The sequence below is a fragment of the Gorilla gorilla genome, chromosome 5 (genome assembly GCF_029281585.2).
Source record: "Gorilla gorilla gorilla isolate KB3781 chromosome 5, NHGRI_mGorGor1-v2.1_pri, whole genome shotgun sequence".
Classification (NCBI taxonomy): Eukaryota; Metazoa; Chordata; class Mammalia; order Primates; family Hominidae; genus Gorilla; species Gorilla gorilla.
The window spans coordinates 168,880,229-168,907,905 of NC_073229.2; the positions used below are offsets into that span (position 1 = coordinate 168,880,229).

A 27,677-nucleotide genomic window follows, 5' to 3' on the forward strand; every position below is an offset into this window, starting at 1 on the left:
AAAAAAAGAAGTCATGTCAATTTAACTTTATGGTTTTTTTTGTTGTTGTTTGTTTATGATTAGCAATTTTCATACTGCCTCCTTTCCTGATACTGTTTTCTATAACAATGGCTGGTTTTACTTGTTAAAAATAAATCAAAGAAAACTATCCATAATAGCTTTTGTACTTTTGTTGTTTACCGTGACTTATGTACCTCTGCTATTAGAAGTAGCAAGCATTTGAACATTAGTTATCCTGTTTGATGCCAAAGTACTCAGTGTTGGAGAGGTTAGATCAGGAAGAAATCAAGTGATTTTTTTCGGTTCTATTTAATAAGCATTTTGTGAGTATGTGATGTGTACCATGCTATAAGGACATACCAAGATGGAGTCACCTCTTTTCTTTTAAGTAACCATTCTAGAAAACACTTTCCTCCATGATTTTTATCTCCAATGCCTTTTTTTCTTCCAGTTCCTTTAAATTTTTTCCATTACTAATTATCTTATACTGTTGTATGTATTTTTAAGTATTTAAAAATCACTATTAATTGACCATTCCACATTAGGTTCCTCCATACCAATCTTATGCTAGGCCTATTTCAATATATTCTTAATTGGCATTTCTCCATTAACATAAATCCTAAAATGATAAACCTAAAGCACAAACCTGGCATGAGGTTTCCTGGAGATAAAAACTGCCCGTAGTGCATGCCATGGGATCTGAGCTCCTCCACCTGGCACAGAAGGCTGCACAGCAATTTGGCCTCAGCTTTTCCATCCGGCCCCACCTTGTGCCTCTCTTCACTCCACTCTTGAGGTTCGCTGGGAGCCAGACTCCTCACGACATTCTGCAGGTAGTGATCTTCCTTGCCTTTGCCCCATTGCCCATCCCAGTTTTCTGCCTGTAGGTCCTCTGACCTGATTTCCAACGCTTGCCTCATTTGCCCACGCAGCTGCTGGTCATCCTGCCGGCTCTGCTGGGGCTTTGTGTCTTCCTGGACGCTTTCCCTTCCCGAGCTCTCTGCCATGATTCCCTGGCACCCTGTGGTCTCTCTCACTGTGTTTTCCAATATCTGTGTCTGAAGCTTGGCCCCCCTCTTTTTTTAGTGATTACTCTCATTGATGGAGAATCTGAAAGAGTGTAAAAAAATGATCTGAGCAGCCAGCATAAAGATTGTATGGAAAACATAATGCAGATCCTTTTCTTAGATCATGGGAAAGCCACTGAAGTACTTCTCAGAGGTATTAACTTCTGCTTTAGACACTGGTGCGACTGTATGAACTTGATGTCCAGTGAGTGATGGGTAAGTAGCAAAATGAAGTGACAGGACAGGGACAAAGATTAATGGTAAGAAATGACTCCAGCTGTCTGACAGCAATGAGAGGAAAGAAATGATAAAAAGATATGCAAGAATCCTAAAATAAAACAAAACGAGCTAGTCTTTGGGACTTTCAACAGTAAAAGAAAACTGAAGCTGTGAGTTATGGTGTGTGTATTTCTGAAGACAGAATATAAATCAGTTAAGAGAAGGCATAGGAATTTATATTATATTTTAGCAAATTTTCTTCCAAAATGGTAACCATAAAAAAAATAGGGCTAAATGGGTCAAATGTAGCTCTTTGGAAAACTCAACTACTCAGATTTCTGCTTATAAATGGCTGTTAAGTAAATATGATTTTTAGCTGAACTAAAATTATCTGAATCCTTGTAGAAATTTTACCAAGTTCACAACTTTGTCAGTAGTCCCTGACTTTTGTTTGAGCAGTATGGAAATACTTAATTTCATTTAATTTGTATCATGTCAATGTATACTTTTTCCTTTTAATGCAATTGAACTGTTTTTCTTTTGATTTTAATCCCTAGTTTGTATGTGTTAGAAAGTATCACAATACAACAATCTCTCATCCTTTGCATTGTTCTTTGTACTTTCCAAGCAACTTTCATATTCATTCTCCTGTCTATCCCAATGAGTTGAGCCGATCATACAGTATGATTTTTTTAAAAAATAAAAACACAAAGGCCCAGAAGATATTATGGTGCTGACCAAAGTCTTCCAGCTAATGAAAGGTAGATGCAAGAACAGAGCCCTATGCGTCTATGACAATGACTTCCTTAACCTCTGGATTTTGGCTGGCTTTTGACTCATCCCTTCGATTTTATCTCCTCTATCTGTGTTCACTGACAGCCATCTGGCCCCTAACTTCCTAGCTCCTCCTTGATCTCAATGTCTAGAGCCTCTTAAACTTGCATCCATGTTTTCTGGTCTCTCCCTTGTGCTGCCAGCCTCCCCTGGCTGTTCTCAGTACCAGATCAGAATTCCTGTGTGAACCACACTGCTGCACAGTGAAGCTGTGCAAGACAACGGCCTTCACCCACCCCTACCCCCAAACCTCCAGAGGGAATTAGGGAATATTTGTGCCTTCTCTCCTGTTCATTACCTTCAGTTCAGTTTAAAAGTCAGATCTGCACAGGGGAGTTGGAGCCTTCTGTCGGTCTTCCTCTCTCCATACCACATACAGATGCAGGCAGGCAGGCACGCACATGCACAAGCACCCCCCACCAAACATACTTTATGATTTAAAGCTAAGGTATCAATCACTAAATAAAACTGCTAACAATTTTATAGGCTATCTCACCTCTAAATGTGTTTAGAAAATTACACAATTCATTGTATACATATGTATGGAGAAAACACCTGTCCTCTTCTTTTGATATTTTTAGATTAAAAAAGAGATTGCATTATTTTATCCACCAGTTTCCTCAGGAATCATCTTTAAAAATTATTCCAGTTAAAGAATTACTGTTACTACAACTACTATTTTATTTAAGCTGCCTGAATATCATTTCTGTTTCATCCTGGAGCAGTCAATTTTGCTTAATTTAAATATTTTATTAATAATCATAGAAAAACCCAGCTATTACTTAATTTAGTCTATTTGTGCATGTATAGTTGAGTATAGTGGGTATAGTTGTGTATGTATGTATGTGCATATACAACTTTATATAGTTGTGTATGAATGTATATGTGATGAATAGTTAATAATAATTTTTCAGATGAAAAAGTATGTATGGGTTAATGTTTTTCTCTTTGGTCCTTTGACAGATGGCTATGTATATTTAGTACATAATATGGTATGTAATATTTAACTCAGGATATACCGTTTAATTTTTAAATATTTCCTGATATTTTAGAAAGCCAAGTATAAGACTATTTTTCTTCCCTGTAAAATCTCATATATTTTGTGATATAACAAAGAATTTATAAGTGACATATTCAGTCCACTATGTCAGTCCACTTTATGCCAGTATTAGCAAACTTATGCAAATACAATTTCATAGTTATTAAATGAGTGAAGATTTGAAATTATTGTATAGTTTAGTAGAAGTTACTTTTATATTCTCCATATAACTTAAGGTTACAACATTATTTTCTTGTATGTAATAAAATGAGGACAAATTACACATTAGTTAATAGAAGTAACTGGGCTAGTAAAACTAATGGGTGTTTTCTCCCAGGGCTTTTGTTTTCCTCACTAACGACTTTATTAATTGGAGCCTCATTCATTGTAAATGACAGGCACACAGCTTCCCTAAGTGTAGGCATGAAGGGGAAGGCATTGGCCTCCATAACCGAGCCACGGTAGAGACATAGCTGACCACAGGGACTGGAATACCACCCAGAAGGCTTTTCTCCATGTCTTCTTCTCTGCTTCTCTGTACGGGTTTTCATTTTCTTAGCTTTCCTATGACTGTATAGCTCACAACCTCATACCAGGAAGGGCTCACCCTTCTTTAGATCCAGAATATTCCAGGAGAGGGCTCTGGTTGACTTGGCCCGAGTAACATGGGACTCAGGGACTGCTAGGATTGGCAGACCTTCTTCATAATATCACGCTAAATGGAGGAAGTATCCAATCCCATAAAGGAAGGGGAAAGTGAAAAATGGTAGTAAATGCAGACATTCCCAACAAGCCAGCATTTCACAGGTGCTGACCATGTGCCACACACTGTGCCAAGAAACTTACCTACCTTGTTTAATTGCATTCTCATAATAATTCCTTGAAGGGTGAATACTTACCACCCATTCTACAGATGAGGAAACTGAGAGTCTGAGAGGCTTAGAGGCATACTGTCTTCTATGTGACAGAGCCAAAATACAAACTAAGGCTTATGTCACAAAACTTGATGCTCTTAACTGCCATAGTGTACTATCTTAAACTACTTCCGTAATAATTAGTATTTGTAGCTATTCAATAGAAACAACATTTTATTTTCATTTTCTTTGATTTTAAAATAATTCACACAGTAATTGAATATGTTTATAACTCTTTGCTTTTTTCTTTATTGTTGCTCTTTCTTCACTGAAATACCACGCTGCATAATGGAATCATAAACAGTTCACTGATTTCCTAACACCGAGGGAGAAGGTGTCTAGGCAATATTAGACTTTGTCTTTTTAATTTTCATATAAAAATTTGAAGTATAAGTAATTGCTTTCAGGCCTATAGACCACGACAATAATTTCATTAGCTTCTCAAGTCCAAATTAGATTAGTAAAGTTGTAATGCATGAAAAAGCGCAGAAAAATATAATGTTACTTTCTTTTCCAGTGTTCTTAACTACAGAGCAGTAATGTGATTTTTCACAAATTAAAGTTTTATAATATCTGTATGAATATAATGCATCTAGTCTTCAACTTTTCTAAAATACAACGAGCCAGCTGAGTAAGCCCATCGATTGGGTAAAAATTTGGAAAATGTTTTTCATGCTAACTCCTACCGTAGTAATAAAATCTCATTTAAATAAACAACAGTCTTCATGAAAAATTATATGATAAAGATTTGTTTGATGGACATAGCATTTTCAATTAATTGTTTGCCATCTGTTGTGTTCTCTAATCAGTGTTACAGCCATTCATAAATCACATTTGCCTCATAAAAAGATGGCAGTCGTTTACACGTGTGTATTTTATTATAATCAGCATCTGAGACATTACTTTCTGATTTAAACATAAAGGACCAGAGGATACAAGACTCTTTTAGCGTGGTATAGTGTACTTATGTTTTGTGATTGTTGTTGTTCTTAGTAGAAAACTGGAATCTTCCAAGAATTAGAGGTTTTGCCATTTTTTAAGAAGTATAATCCTAGCAAAGGCATGAATTCTCCTCTTCAATTAAACTCATCACTTATTTTGGCAGTACATAAACATAAGCCATATTTAACTTATAAGAATGGCAGAGCATGGATAGAAAGCTCCAGACTTCTTTGTAGCTCAATCAATCACTAGGGGCTGTGTTTAGCTGGGAAGCAGCCTGGGGAGAGATGGGCAGTCGTCATGTGGCAAGAAATAAAAGACTTTGAATCTAAAACTCCTGTCCTTTGATTCTTGAAAGAGAAAGGGGAGAATTTTCCTCTTTATTTTCTTTTTCTAGTTAAAGATATTGTACAGAGATTGATTTATGCATTTGACAAGTACGTTTTGAGTGCCTACCATTTACAAGGGGGGTGTTCTAGATACTCGGGATACAGTAGTAGGCAAAACAGATGTTTTTTTCCTCCTGAAACATTCTCAGCTTTTCCTCTTTCCTTTTATTGCCACCTGCCTGCCCCCAGTGACCCATCTGTTGATGTCCAGCCCAAAGGAATTCACTTGAATAAATCGCAAAACTGCCACTACTTGGAGGAAATTCAGGGATTATTCCTGAATGAAGAAAATGGAAAGATCTCAGGTTGCTTAGCGAGGCCCTGGTTGTCTGTTCCAGGGTCTCTTTGCTCTTCCTGCTTCTTTCCTTGGAGTTGCATCTGTCTAGTGGTTGGCCCCTGCTTCTTCCTCCACTCAACTCTGAGCTTATTTACTTTGGGCACTTCACAAGAAGAGTAAACCTTGAATGTATTTAGACTCCAGTTCTGCCTCTATTGACTTCAGGTCAGTGGTGCCATGTAGCTCCCTCCACAGCGTGTTTTGTATTCTGAGTTCCCCTTCATTTGTGTCCCCTCTCTTAATAACTTGCATTTACTATTTGTGGAAGGTAGTTCCTAAATCTGTTTACTTTTGAGGTCTTGATGTTCCCTAAATATATCTATGTTCTCTTTTCTTAAAAAAAAGAAAAAAAAAAAGAATTTGAGAAGTCCACTGGCAGCATGGATGAATCTATGCCATCTTTATCATATCTGTATTGAAAGATTTAGGCTACATATTAACAGGTGAATCTGCTTTGAGTAGCCTCTTGTTATTGTCATCCTTATAATTTATTAAATGGATATAATTAGAAGCACTAATCAGCCGTGGTACTTGATGATGTACTTGTAATCTGGCTCATAATGAGTGGTTGTCATCAGTTATTGTACAGAGTAGGAAATGGTCAGGGCCCTCTCAAACACTAATTGAACATTTCAGAGTTATTAAATGGATCTTAATCACTTAATCAGAAAATTAGGAAATAATGTATTTCCCAATATTTCAATCAGAAACATCTTTTGGTCATGAGGAAAGAGAGAGAGAAACAGGAGGGGGGTAAAGAGAGAGAGATATTGAGAGAGAGCAAGTCAAGTCTTTTCCCTTGAGTTCTTATTGGCTAATCAACCTGGTTTGCTTATGTGAAAATCTCTACAGATATCTAAGCCTCCCAGAGCTAGTTATAAAATAGTAAAAAGGAATGAAAGAGTAACCTTCCTCAAGAACCTACTGTGTGCCACACATGTGCCAGTAGCTTTCTATGTGTTAACTGAGGTTGAAAGAGATAAGGAATATATCTAGGATTATGTAACTAGTTAGTATTGGAACTGGCATGCAATCTCCTAATCTTTTCTTCTACCAAATTGTCCAGCAGTAAAAATGCCAGTTGTGAATTTTTTTCTTTACTTGATTATTTTAATATTTCCTTTTTGTCTTTTGGTAGAATAAAACAATAAGATTATAGATACATGCAAAAAAGCAAATAGTATAAATAAGGTATTTGGAATTACTATACTTGAAATGACTTTGTAAGGTTGATCCTTCTATTTCACAATAGTTTTTTTATAAGTGCTTTACACAGATGTGAGAAGGAGGAAGAAAAATGAAGTGAAAATATGTCCACTTAAAAGTGTAAAATTGAATGTTCTCAATAAAAAGGAGCACTAAAAATTCAATTCAGTCCAACTCAATTAGGTAATTATATACTGAGGACATACCAATCTCTAGACTGGCTACTATAAAATCAATATGGAAGGAAAGAAAACATTCTTGACATTGGGCTTTAAAACGTAAGTGTAGAAAAGCCACAATGGAGATTACAAATGTTGATATCATAATTGAGAAAAAAATACCATACATATGGGAAATGTTTATTAAACAATAACACTGGGCGAATTCTAATAAATTTCTATCATTATTTCATGGGAGAAACAGTTTCATTTTTAAAATTTAAAAAATAGCTTTGCATAAGCACTCAAAGGAAGAGTTTTTTTTCCTCTACTATTAAGATTTCTTTGAGATATACAGAGGCTCAACCTTCTTACATAATTGAATTGAGGTAAAATAGACTCTTGAAATAAAATATTTTTCTAGCATGAGAAAATAGGGTTTGCACTTGATAAAACTGGGCTGGGCAGGTCAAGTAACTGGCCTAGGGGCAATGGGCAAAATGGGAGCAGGACTGATTCCAAATCCTAGTCTCTGTTCCTGGTCCAGCTTTGGTTTTTCACCTGCATTCTAGGGAAGTGTATTATAGTCTTTTTCCTCATGGTATAAAGGAGAGCATGGCATAAATGCTGTGCCACTAATTTGCATATTTGAAGAAGTAAAGATAATTGGATGACAGAAAATGTCAGGATTGATCTTTCCTTTTTCCTCTCTTCCTTTGTCTTCTTCCTGTTTCTTCTTTCTAAAAGACAGTTATCTGTGGTCCCTTAAATAGCTTTGTAATGCAATAAATAAATTGGTATTTAAAAATTATGAAATATGAATATAAAATAAGTATAATATTTATAATACATAATATATAAATATATAATATAAATAAATATAAAAGTGTAAGTAAGAGGCTAGGTGCAGTGGTTTATGCCTGTAATCTTAGCCCTTTGGGAGACTGAGGTGGGAGGATCACATGAGGCCAGAAGTTTGAGACCAGCCTGGGTAACATAGTGAGACCTCATCCCTTAAAAAAAAAAAAAAAATTAGCTGGCCACTGTGGCACATAACTGTGATCCCAGCTACTCAGAAAGCTGAGGTGGGAGGATCACTTGAGCCCAGGAGTTTGATGCTGTGAGCCAGGCTTATGCTACTGCACTTCAGCTGGGGCAACAGAGCAAGACCCTGACTAAAAAAAAAAAAAGGTGTATATATATATATATGTATATAAAATTTTTAAATATATAGATATATAAAAATTATGTATAATATATACATAATTTTACTTATGTATATTATACATAAATATATATATTTTCTTCTGAGTAGTTGAGTGTATATGTATGTAATATAATTCTACCCTCAAATTTTGGCCAGTTCAATGGGAAGACCCGAAGGGAGGAGAATGGAAAGTGACAGGGCATACACACATACACACACACACACACACACACACACACACTTTAGAGAATAGGAAAGTGACATAGGAAAAAAAAGTTTTCTGATCTCAGAATTGCTAGCAAATTTATTTGGTTTTCTCCTGCTGTTTCCTGTGTCTCTAGCATTAGCCTCTATTACTGCCTTTCCCAATGCAAATTAGATTACCCTCTTATCACTGAGCTTCATTTGCTCTCTGGCCTCCAGTATTTAGTGGCTGTGCTCTGTGTTGACACAAGAACCCAGTGGAGTGGAAATGTCCCGTGAGCTTCAGCTACATGGTCCAGAGAAATCAATTTGTATGCCAATAGGCTAGCCACATTCCATCCTGACAACCTGTTAGAACCACCTGGGGAGCTTTGGCATCTATCTATCCATGTCAGACCTTACGCTGACCAGGGAAATCACTACCTTTTGGGGGAGGGTTCCTGGATTATCAGCCTTAAAAACTCACTCAGTCCCTCACTGTGAGGGTCGTTTCTAACATGACACCGGGGTTCTTCACTGGTGGAGCAGATTCTCTGCTTCTACTTGTAGGTGGGCCTTAGCATTTACCACAAATACCTATTCAGAAAATCTCAAGTAACATTTGTCCTTTGATTTTCAAATGAGAGTACTTTTTTTTTTTAAGAATGCAATCATTTCCCTTTTTTTCATTTTTTTCTGCCTTTTAGATGTTTGAATTTATTTATTATTTATTTTACCCCAAATAGTCATACCTTCATATTTCACATGTCGCTTCTTCTTATGTATTTCACAGACTTCTAGAAAGTTTTTGTTTTGTTTTTTACTTTGCTCTGTGCTTGGCTTAAAGTATGCATTCAGCTGAGATTGTTGCTGCACTGGGAAACTCTTATTTTGACTCAAAAGTGATTCGTTGATATGTTTCCTTTCTGGCAGACAGATGGTGAATTGAACACAGAGCTTTTCTTTTCTTCTGAGTAGCTTCTTGAGTGGGGATTATGTAATAAATACTGCACAAGGACTGCTCAATCAATAGATTTTTACATTAAGGAAAGATAAAAACGTCAGAGGCAGCAGATGATGTTTTGTCACAAGACAAAGAACCCATGGGCCTCCCTGTGCCAGGTTATTTGATGTCTGACAGAATGAGTTTTTACTTTATCTGAGGAAAATTACCATAATTAAGTTGTCCGTTCTGAAATGAGTAGTGTATTTCTTTTTTTACAGTAGTCAATGCTTAAGATATATTTTTGAAAAAGCCCAAGTGACTTATTAACAAACACAGGTGTTTAATCATAGAAGTTACCACCTCTCATGAGACTAAGAATGATTTTTTTATCTTAGACATAACATTTTATATTTATATAAAATATATACAATATAAGTATTATATATTCATCATTTTTTAGATATCTTTTGTTTTTTTTCTGAGATGGAATTTTGCTCTTGTTGCCCAGCCTGGAGTACAGTGGCACATTATCGACTCACTGCAACCTCTGCCTCCCGGGGTCAAGCGATTCTTCTGCCTTAGCCTGCTGAGTAGCTGGGACTACAGGCATGAGCTACCATACCCAGCTAATTTTTTTGTATTTTTAATAGAGACGGGGTTTCATCATGTTGGCCAGGCCGGTCTCAAACTCCTGACCTCAGGTAATCCACCTGCCTTGGCCTCCCAAAGTGCAGGGATTACAGGCGTGAGCTACCACACCCAGCCTAGATATCTTAAAGGTATAAGGATTTAAATAAAGTTTGTCTTTCTAATGATACACTGGCCTTCAGAGAGCTGCTTTCTCAAGAAGCCTTTGCAATCCTGACATGTTGCATGTTTTAGGGCTTTTCTCTGGGCTCCTAGACAGTTACTTGAACCTGTTTCTCTAATTCACTTATTTTTTTATTTTTATTTTTATTTTTTTGAGATGGAGTCTCAACTCTGGCACCCAGGCAATGTCACTGTGTCGGCTCACTGCAACCTCCATCTCCTGGGTTCAAGCAATTCTCCTGGCCCAGTCTCCTGAATAGCTGGGATTACAGGCACCCACCAGCACACCCGGCTAGTTTTTATATTTTTAGTAGAGATGGGGTTTCGCCATGTTGGCCAGGCTGGTCTCCAACTCCTGACCTCAGGTGATCCACCCACCTCAGCCTCCCAAAGTGCTGGGATTACAGACATGAGCTGCCACACCTGGCCTCTAATTCACTTATGTTCTTTATTTATCTTGTACTGGTATATTCAGCCTATCTACCAATTGTGATGTTTTCTCTTCTTCCTTCAGTTCAGCTGCCAAGAGATTTCTGAAGTTTCCCTGTAGACTTCCACCACTTACGCAGCACAACTTGTAGTTCTGTGGTTGCTAAATATCAATGTCTAGAATTTTTTTGAAATTTAGAGAGACAAACATATGTGTTCTGTCACCTTTGACTTGGCTTTTATATAATATTTAAATAAAGTCAGGCAGACCAATTTACACTGAGGATGAAAGTTACAGTTTAGGAGAGCTTGCTTCTGTGCATTTTATGGTGAAGTTCATCTTATGATGATCATTTTCCAAGTGATTTGGAACATTTTGAGGTGAAGTGGAAATTGCTAATGTGATGTGTACTGAAAGATGAGATGTTATCACAAAGAAGAATGTGTTTTCTGTCTCAAATTGATGTACAGTTTATATCAATTGCACTGCCTCTTTATTTGCAGTGGACAGTTGGATACCACCATCAAACCAGCTAGACAGGAAAGGAGGTATTTTAAGGTGTAGAAGATAGTGAGGCCCCAGGAGTGTGGAGCCATGCTGGAGACCTTTCTAAGCTGTCTTGAGAATTTCTCCTCAGTGTTGACTGCATTCCTCTGCCCTTGCTTTACCAGCTCCCCATCTCTTATATTTCTGATCCTTGGCTTTGAACTTGACTTTGATTTCTGTCTGTATCCTTTGCTTCTCCTCTGGACTGTTCCAGCCCACATCTTGTGGCCTGTCCATGTGTTATGCCTGCTATTTTTATCTGAAACTCTAAGTTTATTTCAGGCATTGTGGAAGCCCCCTTGCTCTATTACAAACTTAGGATGGTCCTTGAAATCTTGCTATCTTCCTGCTAAAATGTCTGTGGGCTGCAGATGATGCCCTTTATTAAAACTAAACTGCTAAACAGCCTTAGAGAGATGATCACTATCTAAGGTATGTTATTTGTCTTCAGTTATTTATTTTTAGGAACACAATAAATTAATCTGATTTTCTGAGAGTTTTTGCTTATAATTTATAGTCATTCTTCATTAATTATACTTACCATTTCTCTTGAGAATACTGAAATGAAAAAGTGTCTTTGGATTTTGTGTAACTGAATTTATGATAAAGAAAAATTGGTTTATTTCTTGTGTTATCTTCTTACATTTCAGTGGCTTTAGAAATATATTAAAGTTCAAAAACCGGGTCAATTTATTAATCTCAGTAACTGTTTTATTCTCCTTTTGAGTGTGTGATTAAATGTAGCAGAGAATTCATGGATGAAATATGGAGAAATTCTTTCTTACCCTGGACAATTTTTACCCTGGAGTAATTTTTTCTTACTTTTTGTCTGTATTTCTCAGTAACAATGGTAACACTCACACTTGGCTATTAAGAATATATAATCAGACATCCAAATTATTCTTTTTCTTTTTTTTAATCACAGAGTTAACTCCTGAGGAGAGAGCCCAAAAGATTGCCAAAGCCATGCGCAAACAGTCTTCTGAAGTCAAAGAAAAATGGGAAAGTCTAAATGCTGTAACTAGCAATTGGCAAAAGCAAGTGGACAAGGCATTGGAGAAACTCAGAGACCTGCAGGGAGCTATGGATGACCTGGACGCTGACATGAAGGAGGCAGAGTCCGTGCGGAATGGCTGGAAGCCCGTGGGAGACTTACTCATCGACTCGCTGCAGGATCACATTGAAAAAATCATGGTCAGCATCATTTTCTTTGAAGGATTTTTAAGAAATGTTTTCTTGTTAAATATAACACAAATAAAGAGAGCCACGTATATAAATTGTTATAAGGGATTGTTACAAAGCCAACGCCGCTGCAACCACACCCATCAGGAGTCAGGACAGGTGCTTTCCATATGACCCTCATTGGGGTTCATTGGAACCCCCTGCCCCCAAATAACAACTAATGCAACTTTTATGATAATTTACATTTATTTTTATTTTTTATCCAACTGTGCATCTCTAGACAATGTAGATTAGGTTTACCTATTTTTAAAAAATATTTTTAATCCCCAGATTTCCCCTCTCTTCCTTTTTCCTTTTCAGTTTATTTGTTAAAGACACTGAATTGTTTGTTTTGTATTGATTCCCAGAGCCTGGATTTTGCAGAATTGTGTTCATGTGGTATAGTCTCCAGGTTCCTCTCTACTCGGTATCTCTTGTAAATTGGTGGATGGAGATAGAGATTTAATCAAAAGCACACTCTTTTACTGGGAACTCTCATCTATAAATTGTATCTTATTGTATATTAATGAAGAATTAGTTTAGCTATAAATTCTGTTTGTAGTCAGGAATTGCCCAAAGCTATGGATGTTGGACTTATGGTTACCTCCCCTTTGGTTCCCATATTCTAGAACATCTCCTGAAAAAAAAGTTAATAAAATTTAGACAATAAGAGATATAAGAGATGGTTTAAAGTATACCCCAAATCTCATTGACAGTGTAGTCAGATAAAAATAAGTACTGAATTTGGTAAATATTATTAAATATGTCAAAACAACTGGAAAACGAAATCCTTGGGGGTAATCAAATAATGTTAACTCCCTAAAATTATCGTTAATCGTTCTTATTTACAGAATACACACCTTCTGGCAGGAGAAGGGCTTAGGAGTCACACCTGCCAACAGACTTCCAGTTAGCACCTTTGATACTAGCAGATGTTCTGTTTTTATGGCAAGGAAGGCCACATAGTCTTTTATTCTGTTATAGGAAAGTGCAGTCATAACATGATAAATAGGTTCTTTATGCTAGAACACACAGCAGTTCTGAAACCATTTTAAAACTTGCTTTATCTCGAGCCCCTTAATTTGGAAGCTCTTCAAAAACAAAAGATAAACTTTCTTGATAGAAAGACTCCTCATTGCCATATAACACCTGACCATAAAAAGAAAAACAAAAACCAAAGACCTTGTTTGTCAAAGCTTTTTAAGTGTTTTAACCTGTGGCTTATATAGAGAAACATTATTTTTGGAGAGGAAAAATTTGAATTTCTTTTTTGTTCCAAAAGATTTTTAAAGCCTGTCTTGAAGTTATATTCTATTTTTTTAAAGTTTACTATCTTTTGAAATAAAATAGGCTATTATTTGAAATTCTATGCATCTCAAAACATTTTCTGGCATTTCATTTTTAATCTTTAATAGATAAAAATAAAAAGATGTTGATTTTAAATGCTAATTACAGTTCTTGAGTCCTCCAAGGTACCTACCCATGGAGAGAATATTAATGCATATAGCTAAAATCCTGACTAAAGAAACCTTGAAGGATTTGAATTCTGTAATTGTTCTCAAACTGAATCTGAGAGACCCAGGCCTTTTCAAAATTCAGACTGAAAAATCCCTTTGCCCACCCTAACCCACCCCTCCTCCTTCCCTGTGCTTCTATATTAATTGTGAATTTTTTACACTTATAATGCCTCTATTACCATACAACTGCTCTTCTTATTTAATTGTATTTGTGTGTTTTTCTGTGTGTGCACATTCTGTCATCTATTAAAATGCCAAATCTGCAGCAATGGAAAAAAACTATCTCAACTCTTCTTCTCCTTCCATACTGAAGCAATTCCCATGAATTTGTATGCATCCCTTCTTCTACCCTGTCTTTGAAATGTTGGTAGCTGCAGGGTTCGGTAATATTTCTTACTTTACACATGTTGACTTCAAACTTCCAACATTCATAGTTCTCACCCTGACTCTAGTCTCTTAAAGAGACTTAAAGAGCCTCCCCACTTAAAGAGTGGACAATGTAGAAATGAGGAAACCTGAGGGCAAAGCTAATGGGATGTTTACAACACCTACTACTTCTAAATTTAGTTTGGTACATTATTAACTATAATTTTGTGGCCAATTTAAATTTAAACTGTTTTCTTTTAATATCCCAGTTCCATTATCCATTCTGTGTTAGCTTAATATTGCTCAAATATCATTTTTGTGGGCCTTTGTCAATAGAAATTAATTCTGTCTCTCTTGGATTGCAAGTCCTGTGCTGAATAGTGAGGGTCTATTCCCAAACAGCTTCCATTCTTTACTGGGAACATCAAGAATATGGATGCTTATAATTACAATTTCTAAGTGCTCTTAGTAAGTTGTTTTAATGATTCTAGACCTTGCTCAGAGGTGGCATTTGTCAATTCTAAGACTCATTTACCTTTTTTCCTGTAGACTCCACTCTTCCTGCCCAAGCCCTAACCACAGACAGTGATTATAAATGATTTTGACAGGGATAGATCTTACCTCTTGAGTCTGTAATATGCATTGGTTTCATGGTTAGGAATGTTGTTTCTACTGGCCACTTTCTAACTTCATTTTAAGTGGAAACATGTTAAAATCAAGTTGTTGCATTTGGTGAAAAAATATTAAGGTAGCTATGTTAAAACAGAATAAAAAGAAAATACGAACACAAACTAAAGATAGAATCAACATTAGATATCAGTAAAGTGGAAAATAATGGCATACATTTTCCAGAGTAAACTGCATATAATAAAAAGCATGAAAGGAAATACATAATCATTTTAAAAGTTTGAATTATAATTTTTCTCTTCACACACTTACTTATATTTTTGGGTAATAAACAATGACTTTTTGGTTCTTCATCCAAGTTACTGAAGACCTGAATTAAGTCAGCTGTTGTTGAGTGGGCAACTGTAGTTGATTTCCTCTGAGCTGGCCTTGCCATTTATTTGGAAGTACAATTCCAGGACCCCGCATGTACCAAAACTCTTGTATACTCAAGTCCCACATTTCCCCGTGGAACCTGCATGTAGGAAAAGTCAGCTCTCCATATATATATGGGTTTCGCATCCTGCAAATACTGTATTTTCCATATGTTTGGTTGAAAAAAATCTGTGCATATGTGAACCCATGCAGTTCAGACCTAAGTTATTCAAGGATCAACTGTATTAGCTTTTGTTATATTCGTTTCCAATAACATATTTTTTGTTCTTTTCTTCTAGGCATTTAGAGAAGAAATTGCACCAATCAACTTTAAAGTTAAAACGGTGAATGATTTATCCAGTCAGCTGTCTCCACTTGACCTGCATCCCTCTCTAAAGATGTCTCGCCAGCTAGATGACCTTAATATGCGATGGAAACTTTTACAGGTATCAGCTTATTCCCCTTCATAATGCAGGCTTACGCCTTGGGTGGTCTTTAAACCCTACCTCACTATATTACCACTCACCGTTTTCTCTTTCTTTGCTGATGGTATTTGATAATGAATTTAGCATGTGATGACATCAGGTATTTGTCTTTCAGTATCTTGAACCTAAAGGCCTCATTTATTTATAGAGTTTAATTTAATTTTTTGATGTACTATTCATATGATATTTGTAGAGAATTGCAAAAGGTTAAATAAATCACAGTAATTGAAACCTGTGGTAGGTCACAGAAACATTTTTCACATAATGGCTAATAAAGGAGTCATTTTTCTTACTTTCATCATGTATTTTTTTTTTCATTTTGAAAAATCAGGAAAGTCTCTATTGTTTTTCTTCTAACTGGTTGCTATTTAAATATCTTCCTTATTTTTTCCAGATAGCACATTTATACCAGTGGTGTTTACCTTTAGTTCTTAGATTTTAGCTAATGCAGTTGGTTTAATGACTCTAGACCTTATTTAAATATGCAATTTTGATGTAGCACATAAAAACATTTGAGAGATATATTTTATCATATAATAGGTTTACTGAATTGATTCAAATATCAAAGCACTCAATGGTTCATATTTTCTTAATGAAATTGAAGAAGTAAGATATTAGTATACAATATTTTACAATCTTAGTCTTTGCAAAGAGTGTTAATAACCTAGGATTAGTAAAGCAAAATCTGTTAAATTTATATGTGTTTTTCTGTTGGGTGGAACACAGAAATATTTGTTCTTTATTCTTTTTTTTTCTTCTGCTCTGTTTCTCTAATTCATTATCTTCATGTGATGATTCTTATGGTCCATCTTGATTTACTTCCCATTCTATTTCTGTTATCACCATTTCCGAAGATTAGAAGTTGGAGAATATGTTATACTTGAAAGAAGATATGTATTCTGTCATCCTTATCTATGATCCTGGTAACCTCTAGAGCTCAGATGTTAGTTGCTGGTTGGATAAGAAGAGAAAAATCTATGCTGGTGGGCAACACTGTTGAATTGCAGGAGTAATATTTTCTTTACTCATAAAGTGTGGCATTTGAAGGCTTTTAGGCCTTAATGAACAAAGTGTATATTAATGCAATTTAAATAGCTAACCAGGAGGAACTAGTGCTGTCCAGGGAATCAGACATACACAGTTTCATTTAAGGACAGCTGCAAATGAGATTGTCCCTCTAAGTGGAACAGTAACTAGCATTACATGACCAAGGCTAGAAAAAGGAAATGGAAATGTCAGTAGGCTGTGTGCAGTTGTTATTGATTTGCATTTAGTTTCTCAGTTTAGTAACCCTTTACATTTTCATAAGGCAGAGAACTAACTATAGAATGTGTATTTTAAAAAGGCTAGGCATGGGGGCTCTTGCCTGTAATCCCAACATTTTGTGAGGCTGAGGTGAGAGGGTCGCTTGAGGTCAGAAGTTTGAGACCAGCCTGGGCAACATAGGAAGAGCCTGTCTCTACAAAATAAAAATTAAAAAATTACGTGTGTGGTGTGGTGTGCATCTGTAGTCTTAGCTACTTGAGAGACTGAGGTGGGAGGATCACTTGAGGCTAGGAGTTCAAGGTTACAGTGAGCTATGTTTGTGCCACCGCACTGCAGCCTGGGCAACAGAGTGAGACCCTGTCTCTAAAAATAAAACGAAAACAAAGACGTGGATAAAAGATGTAGAGTATCCAACCTGGGCAGCATAGTGAGACCTTGTCTCCACCAAAAAAAAAAAAAAAAAAATTAACCTGGCATGATTGCACATGCGTGTAGTCCCAGCTACCTGGGAGGCTAAGGTGGGAGGATTGCATGAGCCCAGGAGGTCGAGGCTGCAGTAAGCCATAATCGTGCCACTGAACTCCAGCCTGGGCAACAGAGTGAGACTCTGTCTTTACAAACAAAACAAAACCAAAACCAAAAATGTATATTAAAAAAAATACGAAGAGTACATTAATATGCCTGTACAAACTGAAATATATATCTCAACCCGAAGTAGAGATGATAAGATACAAATTTGGAGGAAAATAAGATGTTGCATACTCACATGTCTTTTCATTCTCTGTTTATCTTCTACCACCTCACTCACTCTATCCTTCTAACTATCCACTATCTATGTATTGTCTATTTCTCTCTCTCACTCCCCATATATATATAATCTATTATCTATCTAACTATCTAGTTTCCTAGGCTTCTTTTTCATTTGCTCCCCATAACACTTTTTACCATCTTCCTTACAAAAGAGAGATGAGTGGTCACTGATCCCATGACCACATTTTGACTTTAGAGGCTTTACAAACAATGTACTGCCTTAGAGGCAATGCAGAGTAACAGTTAGGGCACAGATTCTGGCACCGTATGACCAGAATACGAACAGGAGTGTTGCCACTCACTAGCTTTATATCCTTGGGTACCTCTTTGTGTTTTAGTTTCTTAATCTGTAAGATGATGATAAAAATAACCTTTACAGTTATTGTGAAGACTAAAGCTTTAATTTCTATAAATTGCTTAGAAGAGTACCTGGCACTGTTTACTATAATTTGAGGTCAGAAGGAGTCTTTTTTTTTTTTTTTCTACCATTACTCTGATACCAGAGACAGAGAAAGGGTCTAAGGGGTCTATATAAACAATCATATCCTGGGCAATAGCATCATTTATTATAGTCTTTAAAGCAAAAATATTATTAAAGTTATTGTTTCGGAATCAAATTATTTCCTCTGACTTGCATGTGTATGTGTACAGGTTTCTGTGGATGATCGCCTTAAACAGCTTCAGGAAGCCCACAGAGATTTTGGACCATCCTCTCAGCATTTTCTCTCTAGTAAGTACTAATAAACTGGACTGATCGCATTAATTGAATGAATTAGCATTTTCTTTCACTTTAATTGAAGAAGCCGTATTCCTTGCTATAAATATGTTTACTTAGATAGATGCATGTAAGGAGGTACTAACATCAATGAAAATATTGCTTAATGGTTATTATTTGTAATAACGTAATGACAACTGAGAAGTCTTCAAGGTGGAACAGAAATGAACTCATCTTTAGCTATGGTTTCTCATTGGAACGTCTGTTATGATAACTAACATAGTATCATATCATCATTGCTTTGTCATAGGCAAAGATTATGAACTTTTTCATAATAAAGAAATCAGTTTTATCTTTTAAGGTTTTAAATTAATTTTTCTGCTTAAAAAGTGCTTATTTAAAACACACCTTCAACTTTCAAAGTAAAAAAATCACTCCCCATAAATCTTTAAGTGGGAAGATTTTGATTTATTAGGCTCGCTGCGATTATATTTAGTTTTTCTGCTATTCGAGTATTGCGTATGTAGCCAAACCACCTATGCAGAATTTTATGTAATATTTTTCAACTGGAATTGTTAAATTTATGGACTATTCTTGAGATCTTCAATAAACAATTTGAGCTTCTACTTTATCATTCACTGCTGAGGATACTAAAGAATGTCAGATATATAGTCGACCAGATTGAGTTTAAACATTCATTCTGTTGCTTACCAGACCTGTGAATTTCTGAAGGTTGATTTCTTTGTCTTAAAATACCGTATTACCTATTTCCTCTGATTGTTTTGAGAACTCAATGACAAGGCATATCCAATTACACAAAGCACCTAGCACAGTTCTTGACACAAATGCTTTCAATAAATATTAATTCCTTTCCTTTCATTTCCTTTAGCAAATATATGTAAGAAAGCAATTTGTTTCATTTAATTCAATTTAAGTAAACTTTAAAACTTAGGGCAAAGCTTATTTCTCAATTATGACAGTTTTTTTGCAACTATAACCATAGAAACAGCTAAAAAGTACTATATCTTCTAACTAAATTGATTACATTTATATTTCCTCTTAATGTTTTTGTCACTATTGATAAACTGCCTTACCTCAGTTAAAGGTTGGGCTTTTCTTTCACAATTTCAAGAATTTTAATCAGTCATTTTAAGCCCCTTCCTGCCCTATACCTCTCTACCTCTCACCCTCCTCACTGCCCCCACCCCTACCTCAACTCCATACAGTTTTTCTGTTTCACAAACCTTAGACCTTAGGTAGTTAATCTTTGGTATAGGCCTTCCTGGAATATACTGTGTACCTAGATGCCAGGACACATTTTTAAAGTCCAGATACCATCAATGTTGATGAAGTAAATAGGTTTGCTGTATACTTATTAGATTGTTGAGTATTCCAGATTTCTAAAGCTCAGTTTTTCAAAATGTAAAGCTATGTACCAAGACCAAATGCAAGAGGAATTTACAAAATAATTGAGACTGTCTTTACAGTTCTAACTATCAGTTATCTTTAATATTGATGAAATGCTATACTTTCACCTAGCAATCACTCTCATAGTGGAAATCAAGCACATATTCTTTTGGAAGTGAAATATTGTGAAATTTATACACATTTTTGTAAAAGTCAAATACATGGCCTTGTATTATCTAACACTGAGAAGCCAAGGAGGTGGAAGTTATTCAAATCAAAACAATTATTAAAATGAGTGGGGAAGTGTAAACAAAGTCCCAATTAATAAATTTAATAATTGTTATCCTTTGCTGCTTGGAATCTTTGGCTTTATTATATTTCTTGGACTTCAGCCATGGTTATAAAAGAAGCCTGTTTAGTTAGGCAGAAAATAAAAACTGACCTATTAGCCTGGTGCTAACACTGAAATGAGGTTGGCTCTAATGAGAAATGTAACATACCTACTTCCTCATTTTCATCCCTGTTTATACTTTGGTGGGCATAGATTGAGAACAGAGTGCTTGCCTTTTATAAAGAGAGGAGGAATTGTTGAGTAGAAAAATTGCTCAGTTCAGAAATTGAGATCACATCTGAGCTCGACCGTTTATTTACTGGCTATCACTCTTTGGGCAAGTTATTTTATCTCTACACATTTAGTTCCTCATCTATCAAATGGAGCTTTAATGTGTATCTTGCTGGCTTCCTTACCAAAAACATATATTTGAAAATGCTTGGCAAAGTTTAGAATGCTGAATAGTTGTAAGATATTAATGTGATATGAAATTGGGAAAAAAAGTATTGGTGACAACTGGCTACGTGAGGATCTGATGGTATTTGCAAAGTATGAAAATTCAAAGTATTATTTGAATTTTTGTATTTGTTCACTTAGCAAAATTCTTTTATGGCACTAAATTCACATGTACTATTCTTCTTAAATAAGTCTTAAAATAATTGGTTAATGTAGGAATAATATATTTTTTATAAGTAAGAAGTAACTAGAATTGTAAAAAAAAAAAAAAAAAAAAAAAAAAGTACCTCAATTTAAAAACCCCATAAAATCTCAGTCATAGTAAGGTCTAGTGCAAAAGTAGGAGACTGGGCTCTCTGTATGTTTCAGATGAAAGTAAGAAATTGGGATTTTTCTGCCTAGACGATTGCCTTGGTTCTTCACAACTTTTTGCCTATTTTTAAATTCCTTCTTTTTTAAATTTTATAGAATTGAATGTATTTAAATGCCATCTGTACTCAATAGCTACTCCTGTGACCACGATGCAAAGTAAACAATGTTACTAGTCATCTGGAAAATTCAGTCTTGAAAAATCTAATTTTTAATCTGGATATACCCGGTAAAATTAATTTTGGTTTTAGCTTTATCAAAAATATATGTGGAGTACAGTTTCCAGATGGCACTAAGGTTTAAACTGTAGTATTTATAAACAACACCATTTGAAAGTTTAAAAATATTTCTATCAACAGGTTAGATTAGTTGGCATTAGACCTTGAACCTGTATTGTTTCTTGTTTTACTTCAAATGAATCCTTAAAGCCACTTTTTGTTTGGCCCAGTGGATCTCATAATTATAGGAATCCAGCTCAGAAACCAGAGCAGTTCATTGAATTTGCTATAAAATGTTCAGTTGTTTTGCATTAAGGTGTAAGGCTTTTTGGTTTCCAACGTTTCCAATAATCTCCCTTTGTTTCCTCAGCGTCAGTCCAGCTGCCGTGGCAAAGATCCATTTCACATAATAAAGTGCCCTATTACATCAAGTAAGTTGATTTTAATTATCCTTTATGATACCAAGAAAATCATGTTTTATTGATAACTTAAGAGGCTTCTCCCCCCCGTAACTTTTAAAAATAGGATTCAGTCCTATTATCTGAAAGAAACTGTGATATAGTTAATATTAAAAAGAAACTAGTTTTAACATGAGAATTATATTTTTCATTTATCGGATTAGGGATATAGGTGTGTTTAGCTGATATATTTTAAAGTAGAGATTTAAATATTTGGAGACAGACAATAAGCTATGATGGCTCTACTGTACTCCAGCCTGGACAACAAAGCAAGATCCAGTCTCTAAAAAGTAAAAAAAAAAAAAAAAATTGGAGAAAATGACAGAATTTCAAAATACTCTTGATGTAATGATATTTGTCAAATTGTACAAATTCTAAACCATTTTTCTTCCTCTAAGAAAATCCATATAAAAATGTCTTATACTCTTGTCATTTTATTCCACCAATAAGAAATAATGATTTATCATGAAAAAGTTAAATATTGTCAAGTTTTTCTTTGTCTTATAGAAGTTATCTGCATTATTAGCATAGGCTCATCATTCTTTGATTTTGTTGTCCAGTTAGTTTCTCCTTCTTGCATACTGTTTCTTCTTCTTATATGACATTTTATAAGTTTTGTATAATTTACACAGGCTCTTAGTAGGCCTTGATCCTTGGCTTAGGGCTATATATTGTCATGGAACAGAATGATAAAATACTACTTCTACAGTCCCTTGGAGTGTAACTTAGTAAAGATATTAATTTACAATGTGCTCTAGTGATGAGTCATAGTTGACCCTATTTTATGTGTCAGATGAACAGCATCATGCTCATGACAACACTTATTTATTGTCAGGAGACAGCTCTGTCTCAGGTTAGCTGTGTGACCTCAGGTAAGTCAGATGAAGATCTCTGGGCCAAGTTTCCTTTTTATCATTTCTAACATGGGGTGTGGTATCTCCAAAATCTATGCAAATGCTAATAATCTGCTCTTCCAGTATACTTCCTGAAAACGTTGTGTGAAGTCCATGTTAGTGAAATAATCTTTTCTTATAATTTTTTATTAGAGTCTGAGAGGTAAGCTCAGGGTAAAAAACAGGTTTGCGTAATATATAATAAATATAATAAGCAATATATGTTACATTAGCTTATGGGAGTTTAATATTTTTATCAGTGTATAACCTACAATGCACTGAGTTGTGAACTGAGTTGAGAACAAGGTATTAAAGCAATTGATTGGTGTAAAATTTGCCCAAGTAAGAATGGAAAGAGGTCAGATGCTGGGTAAGTTGGCATGTCTCTAGTGAAAGAAGATGTGATTATCCAACTGAAAACGTTTAAAACTGTTTACATTTTTATTGTACACTATAACAATAATAATAGTAATAGTATTAGAGAACTTTAATTTGCTTGGGTGAATACTGACTTGAATTTAATATTACAAATTTAGATATAAATCTGATGTACTGTGGTAGGCAAAATAATAACTGCTCCCAACCCCCGAAAGATGCCCACATCCTAATCCCTGGAACCTGTGAAAATGTTAGGTTACATAGCAAGGGAGAATTAAGGTCGTAAATGGAATTAAGGTTGCAAATCAACTGACCTTTAATTAGGGAGATTATTCTGGATTATCCTGATGGGCTTAATGTAATCCCAGAGGCCTTTAAAAGTGGCAGAGGAGACAAAGAGAGATTTGAGAATGCTAGCTACTAGCTTGGAAGGTAAAGGAAGTGGACATGATCCTTAAATGCAGGCAGCTTCTAGAAGCTGGAAAAGGCAAAGAAATGGGATTCCCTCTTAGAACCTCCAGAGAAGGAATACGGCCCTGCCAACTTTGATTTTATCCCAGGGAGACATTTTTGTAGCAGCAATAGAAAATTAATGCATGTAATATACAAAAATCAAGAAGTTCATGCAAATTAATTGAAATTAATTAATTTATTGAATTGACTTAGAGTCCTTTATCGTCTGATTTTTAAAAAATGCAAACTGGATCTAGTTTTTGGGTTTTACTAAATAAAGGAAATATTAAATATCTTGCTTTATGTTTATATCACGATTATCTGTGTGGTTTGGCACTTTTAAAGTCCATCCGGAATTTTAGCTCTTTTTTTAAAATGAATTTCTGTATGTTCAGATTAATTATATATGACTGAGAATTGTCTAAATCAGAATTTCTTTAATTCAAAATGTTTATAATTTTGGAAGGATCTTGTAGGATTGTATTCTTGTTCTTATGGGGCAGATTGGTAGAATAAAAGTTAGTTTTACCTGGCTTCCCATTGGCTAGAGCACTATTACCAGCACTGGAAAATAGATATAATATAATGATGGCCACTATTTTAAATAATAACGTTTAGGACTGTAGCATTTAAAAAAATCTTCTCCATCACCAGTAAAAGATCGGATTGTTTAAAATATATGTAGTTTTAGTGTTAAATGTCTTTTAAGTCTTTCAGATTTTTAGAAATGTGCCCATTTGTATATGGCAAATTCCCATTTGCACAAAACTTGTTTAACCAGGATCTTTCATTGTGTAATTTAACAGTTTATTTCCTCATGAAGAAGGAACATCAAATTCTGAAGGTAGAGTTATAAAAGCCAGTATTTATGTGTGAAGAATTGTTATGAAAACAAAATTTAATTCCCAAATTAATAACCAAGCAAATGGAGAATGAAAAAGCTTTTAATATACACTTCCCTTTGCATGGCTTCAAAAGTAGAAGAAAAATGTTTAAAACAAATTTTGCATGATTGCCATGCAATGAGAATTTCCTGGAGCAAATTAGAATGTATATGGCCAACAAAAAATAATATTCAGGTAGAAATATTCAATGTTTTTGATATTTAAGTATGTATTCACTGTTAGAATATGGCCAGAAAGTTGAAAGGAGACTAGGAAGGGCAAATTATTTTTATGTCATATTTTAATTTTATAGGTCACTTAAAGCCCACTTTGATGGCTTCCCACTGCATTTCTGTCTCTCTAGGTAATTCCTTATTAATATTTTAAAGTGCACTGCGGTGGCTCCATGGCTCATGTGTTTGTAGAAAATGAAAGAATATAAATCTGAACTGAAAGAGTCTATATAGTATAAACCCCTCTATTTGTTGATATCTTAAGTTAAAACTAGTCTATATAGTATAAATCCCTCTATTTGTTAATATCTTAAGTTAAAACTAGTCTATATAGCATAAACCTCTCTATTTGTTAATATCTTAAGTTAAAATTAACATTTGAAAATTTTATTTGCTTCCTCTAAGGTAGACTTTCTGAAACTGATCTAGTTATTTCTTTTTTCCTAGTGTAGTGCAATGAGAGCTCATTGTATTCAGGGTTTAAGAACATTTAAAATGGGGCCAGGTGCAGTGGCTCATGCTTATAATCCTAATGCTTGGGAGGCTGAGGCGGGTGGATTGCTTGCCCCCAGGAGTTCAAGACCAGCCTGAGCAACATGACAAAACCCCATCTCTACAAAAAATTAGCTGAGCATGGTAACATGCGCCTATAGTCCCAGCAATCAGGAGGCTGAGGTGGGAGGATCACTTGAGCCCAGGAGGTCAAGACTGCAGTGAGCCATGATCAATCACACCACTGCACTACAGTCTGGGCAACAGAGTGAAACTCTGTCTCCTTAAAAAAATAATAATAATAATAATAAATAAGGAGAGAAAAAGAAAATTTAAAATGGTTCTTGCTGCCTTCACAATATACAAAAATCTGCCATAAAAGCCAGATCTCTCTCATTGTAAATTTTTGGTTATGTATTTTGCACAAGTTGTTCATTTCCTCAGATAAAAGTTAACTTCCAGGGAATATGAGGGATAAGAGGAATGAAAGCTTTGGGTTCGGTTGAACTTTCTTAATGCATCACATTAACCATGTAAAATTCACCACTTCTCAGTTTGCCACAGAAATAATAGTAACGTATAATAATAATAAATAGTTGCTGTGGGAAATAATAATGATCATTGTAATAAATTACATTTTTGAACAGTCATTTATTTGCCAGGTGTTGTGCTGAATCTTGTGCATAGATGATCTCTTTTAATTCTCTCATTAGCCAAGTGAAGCATAGGTACTATAATTACCCCCATTTACAGATAAGTCTTAATGAATTATCAATAACTGCATTAAAAGTAATTAATAAGCACACTGCAGCTTGCTTGAGATTACACAGCTGGTAAATAGAAGAGCTAGTGTTCAAACCCAGGGATTGTCTACAGCTCCTGAACTCCTGATCACTATGCGGTGCTGTGTCCTGGCCCCAGTATTAGTTGAGTCAGAGGACGGAAGTTTTTAGTCCCATGGAAACTTTGAATAGGATGAAGGATTATATTTAGGAAGGAGGATAGTAGTGGAGAAAGTATGAGCAAACATCCTTTCTTTCATACCATAGACGGTTACCATTTACTATGCACCTCCTGTGTGCCAGCAACTGAGTCCAGCTGTCCAAGGACAAAGCCCATGCTTTTTCCAGTACTCCACACTGCCCTTGTATAGGCTTTTCCATAGGCTAATTTCTACAGGAGGATCTATTTTCTAGATGTTTAAAGCAGTTTCACACTGTGGTCTGGTAATGGACAAAGGTGCTTTTTCATAGATAGGAAGATGTCATTCCCACAGTGCTTGCCAGTTGGACCTTGAGAGGAACTCTGAAGTGGGGAAACACACTCTTTGGCCTTCCTCTATCTTTCCCCATTCACATGATCTGAAGATTTCTGTCAACGGGTTGATCTAAGTATCTGCGAGTAAGATGGCCAACAAAGCTGGCTTATAAGTCCTAAGGGACTTGAAACACAGATGGTTCTCTATACATCCGGCCTGTTGGTAAGTCATAGTATTTAATAGAATTTAATAAGATGTAGTTAGGAAATAAGATTTTCCTTTTTCCTTATAACACCTTCTCTAAAGCCTGAGTTGTTGACTTTTCAGTAAGCCTTTAGTCTTGCTACAGATGACTGTTCTGTTCTTGTGACAAGGTGTCACCATCACAATTTAACAATTCTATAGCCCGGTTTTCCCACTGGAGTCTGAAGTGCAGACGTTAATTCTTCGTAGAACCCTAAATACAATGTACAATATCACACAACACACAGCTTTCATTATGAACATATTAGTAATCTCTGGTTATATATACCATGCATGTCACATTTTCTAAAACTGACATTCCTCAATATTGCAAGAAATTAACCAGCATAAACTTGTCTATATCTATAAAATATGCTGTCTTACACTTCTTTCCCTTGTTCTAACTCTGCCTTTGAGTGGATCCAAATGAAGATTATCCTCAATTTATTACATCTCTCTTTGTACTTTTATTTTCCATTCTTGTGCCCATTATTGATAATCCTGCAAAGCTCTTTTAGACCTACTCTCATTTGCCAAGGCCACCCTCTACCTGCCCTAATCCTTCAGTAACTGAAAGGAAATGAAGTTTGTAATAGTTGTAAAATCTTGGGGAGCGAGTAGTTGATCTTTATCGCAGTCATACAGTTCATTTGCATAGATTATATATACTTGTCTTGGCAGAACTACATATACCGTCTAGAGGAGAGAATTCATGCATACTTCTTTAGAAGAATTGTGCGCCAGCTTAGGCAATACAGAAGAAATAGTCCTTCCCTAAATATGGGCAGAGAGGAGTATCAGCAAGGCAATCTCCAAATACTCAACCTAACAGGAAAATGAAAGCTAACAAAGTGTGTGTAACAGCAACAACGAAGAATTAACATAAAGCATTTTATCATTAACGGTTATAGAAAACTTATCCCAGAGCAGAATAAACCCATAACAAAGGTATAATT

The 27,677-nt window shown here is 35.4% G+C and overlaps 1 protein-coding gene across 8 annotated transcripts in view; it reads left to right on the forward strand.

Annotated features, from left to right (window-relative positions):
- The window catches only part of UTRN (utrophin), a 562,884-nt gene that overhangs the window by 444,987 nt on the left and 90,220 nt on the right, over positions 1-27,677 (forward strand). For all 8 annotated transcript variants that reach the window (XM_019029674.4, XM_063707928.1, XM_063707930.1 and 5 more), the window contains 4 exons: positions 12,153-12,421; positions 15,672-15,818; positions 18,585-18,663; positions 21,800-21,860. In XM_019029674.4, coding sequence (XP_018885219.3) covers positions 12,153-12,421; positions 15,672-15,818; positions 18,585-18,663; positions 21,800-21,860 — 556 coding nt within the window. The remainder of the gene's footprint in view (positions 1-12,152; positions 12,422-15,671; positions 15,819-18,584; positions 18,664-21,799; positions 21,861-27,677) is intronic.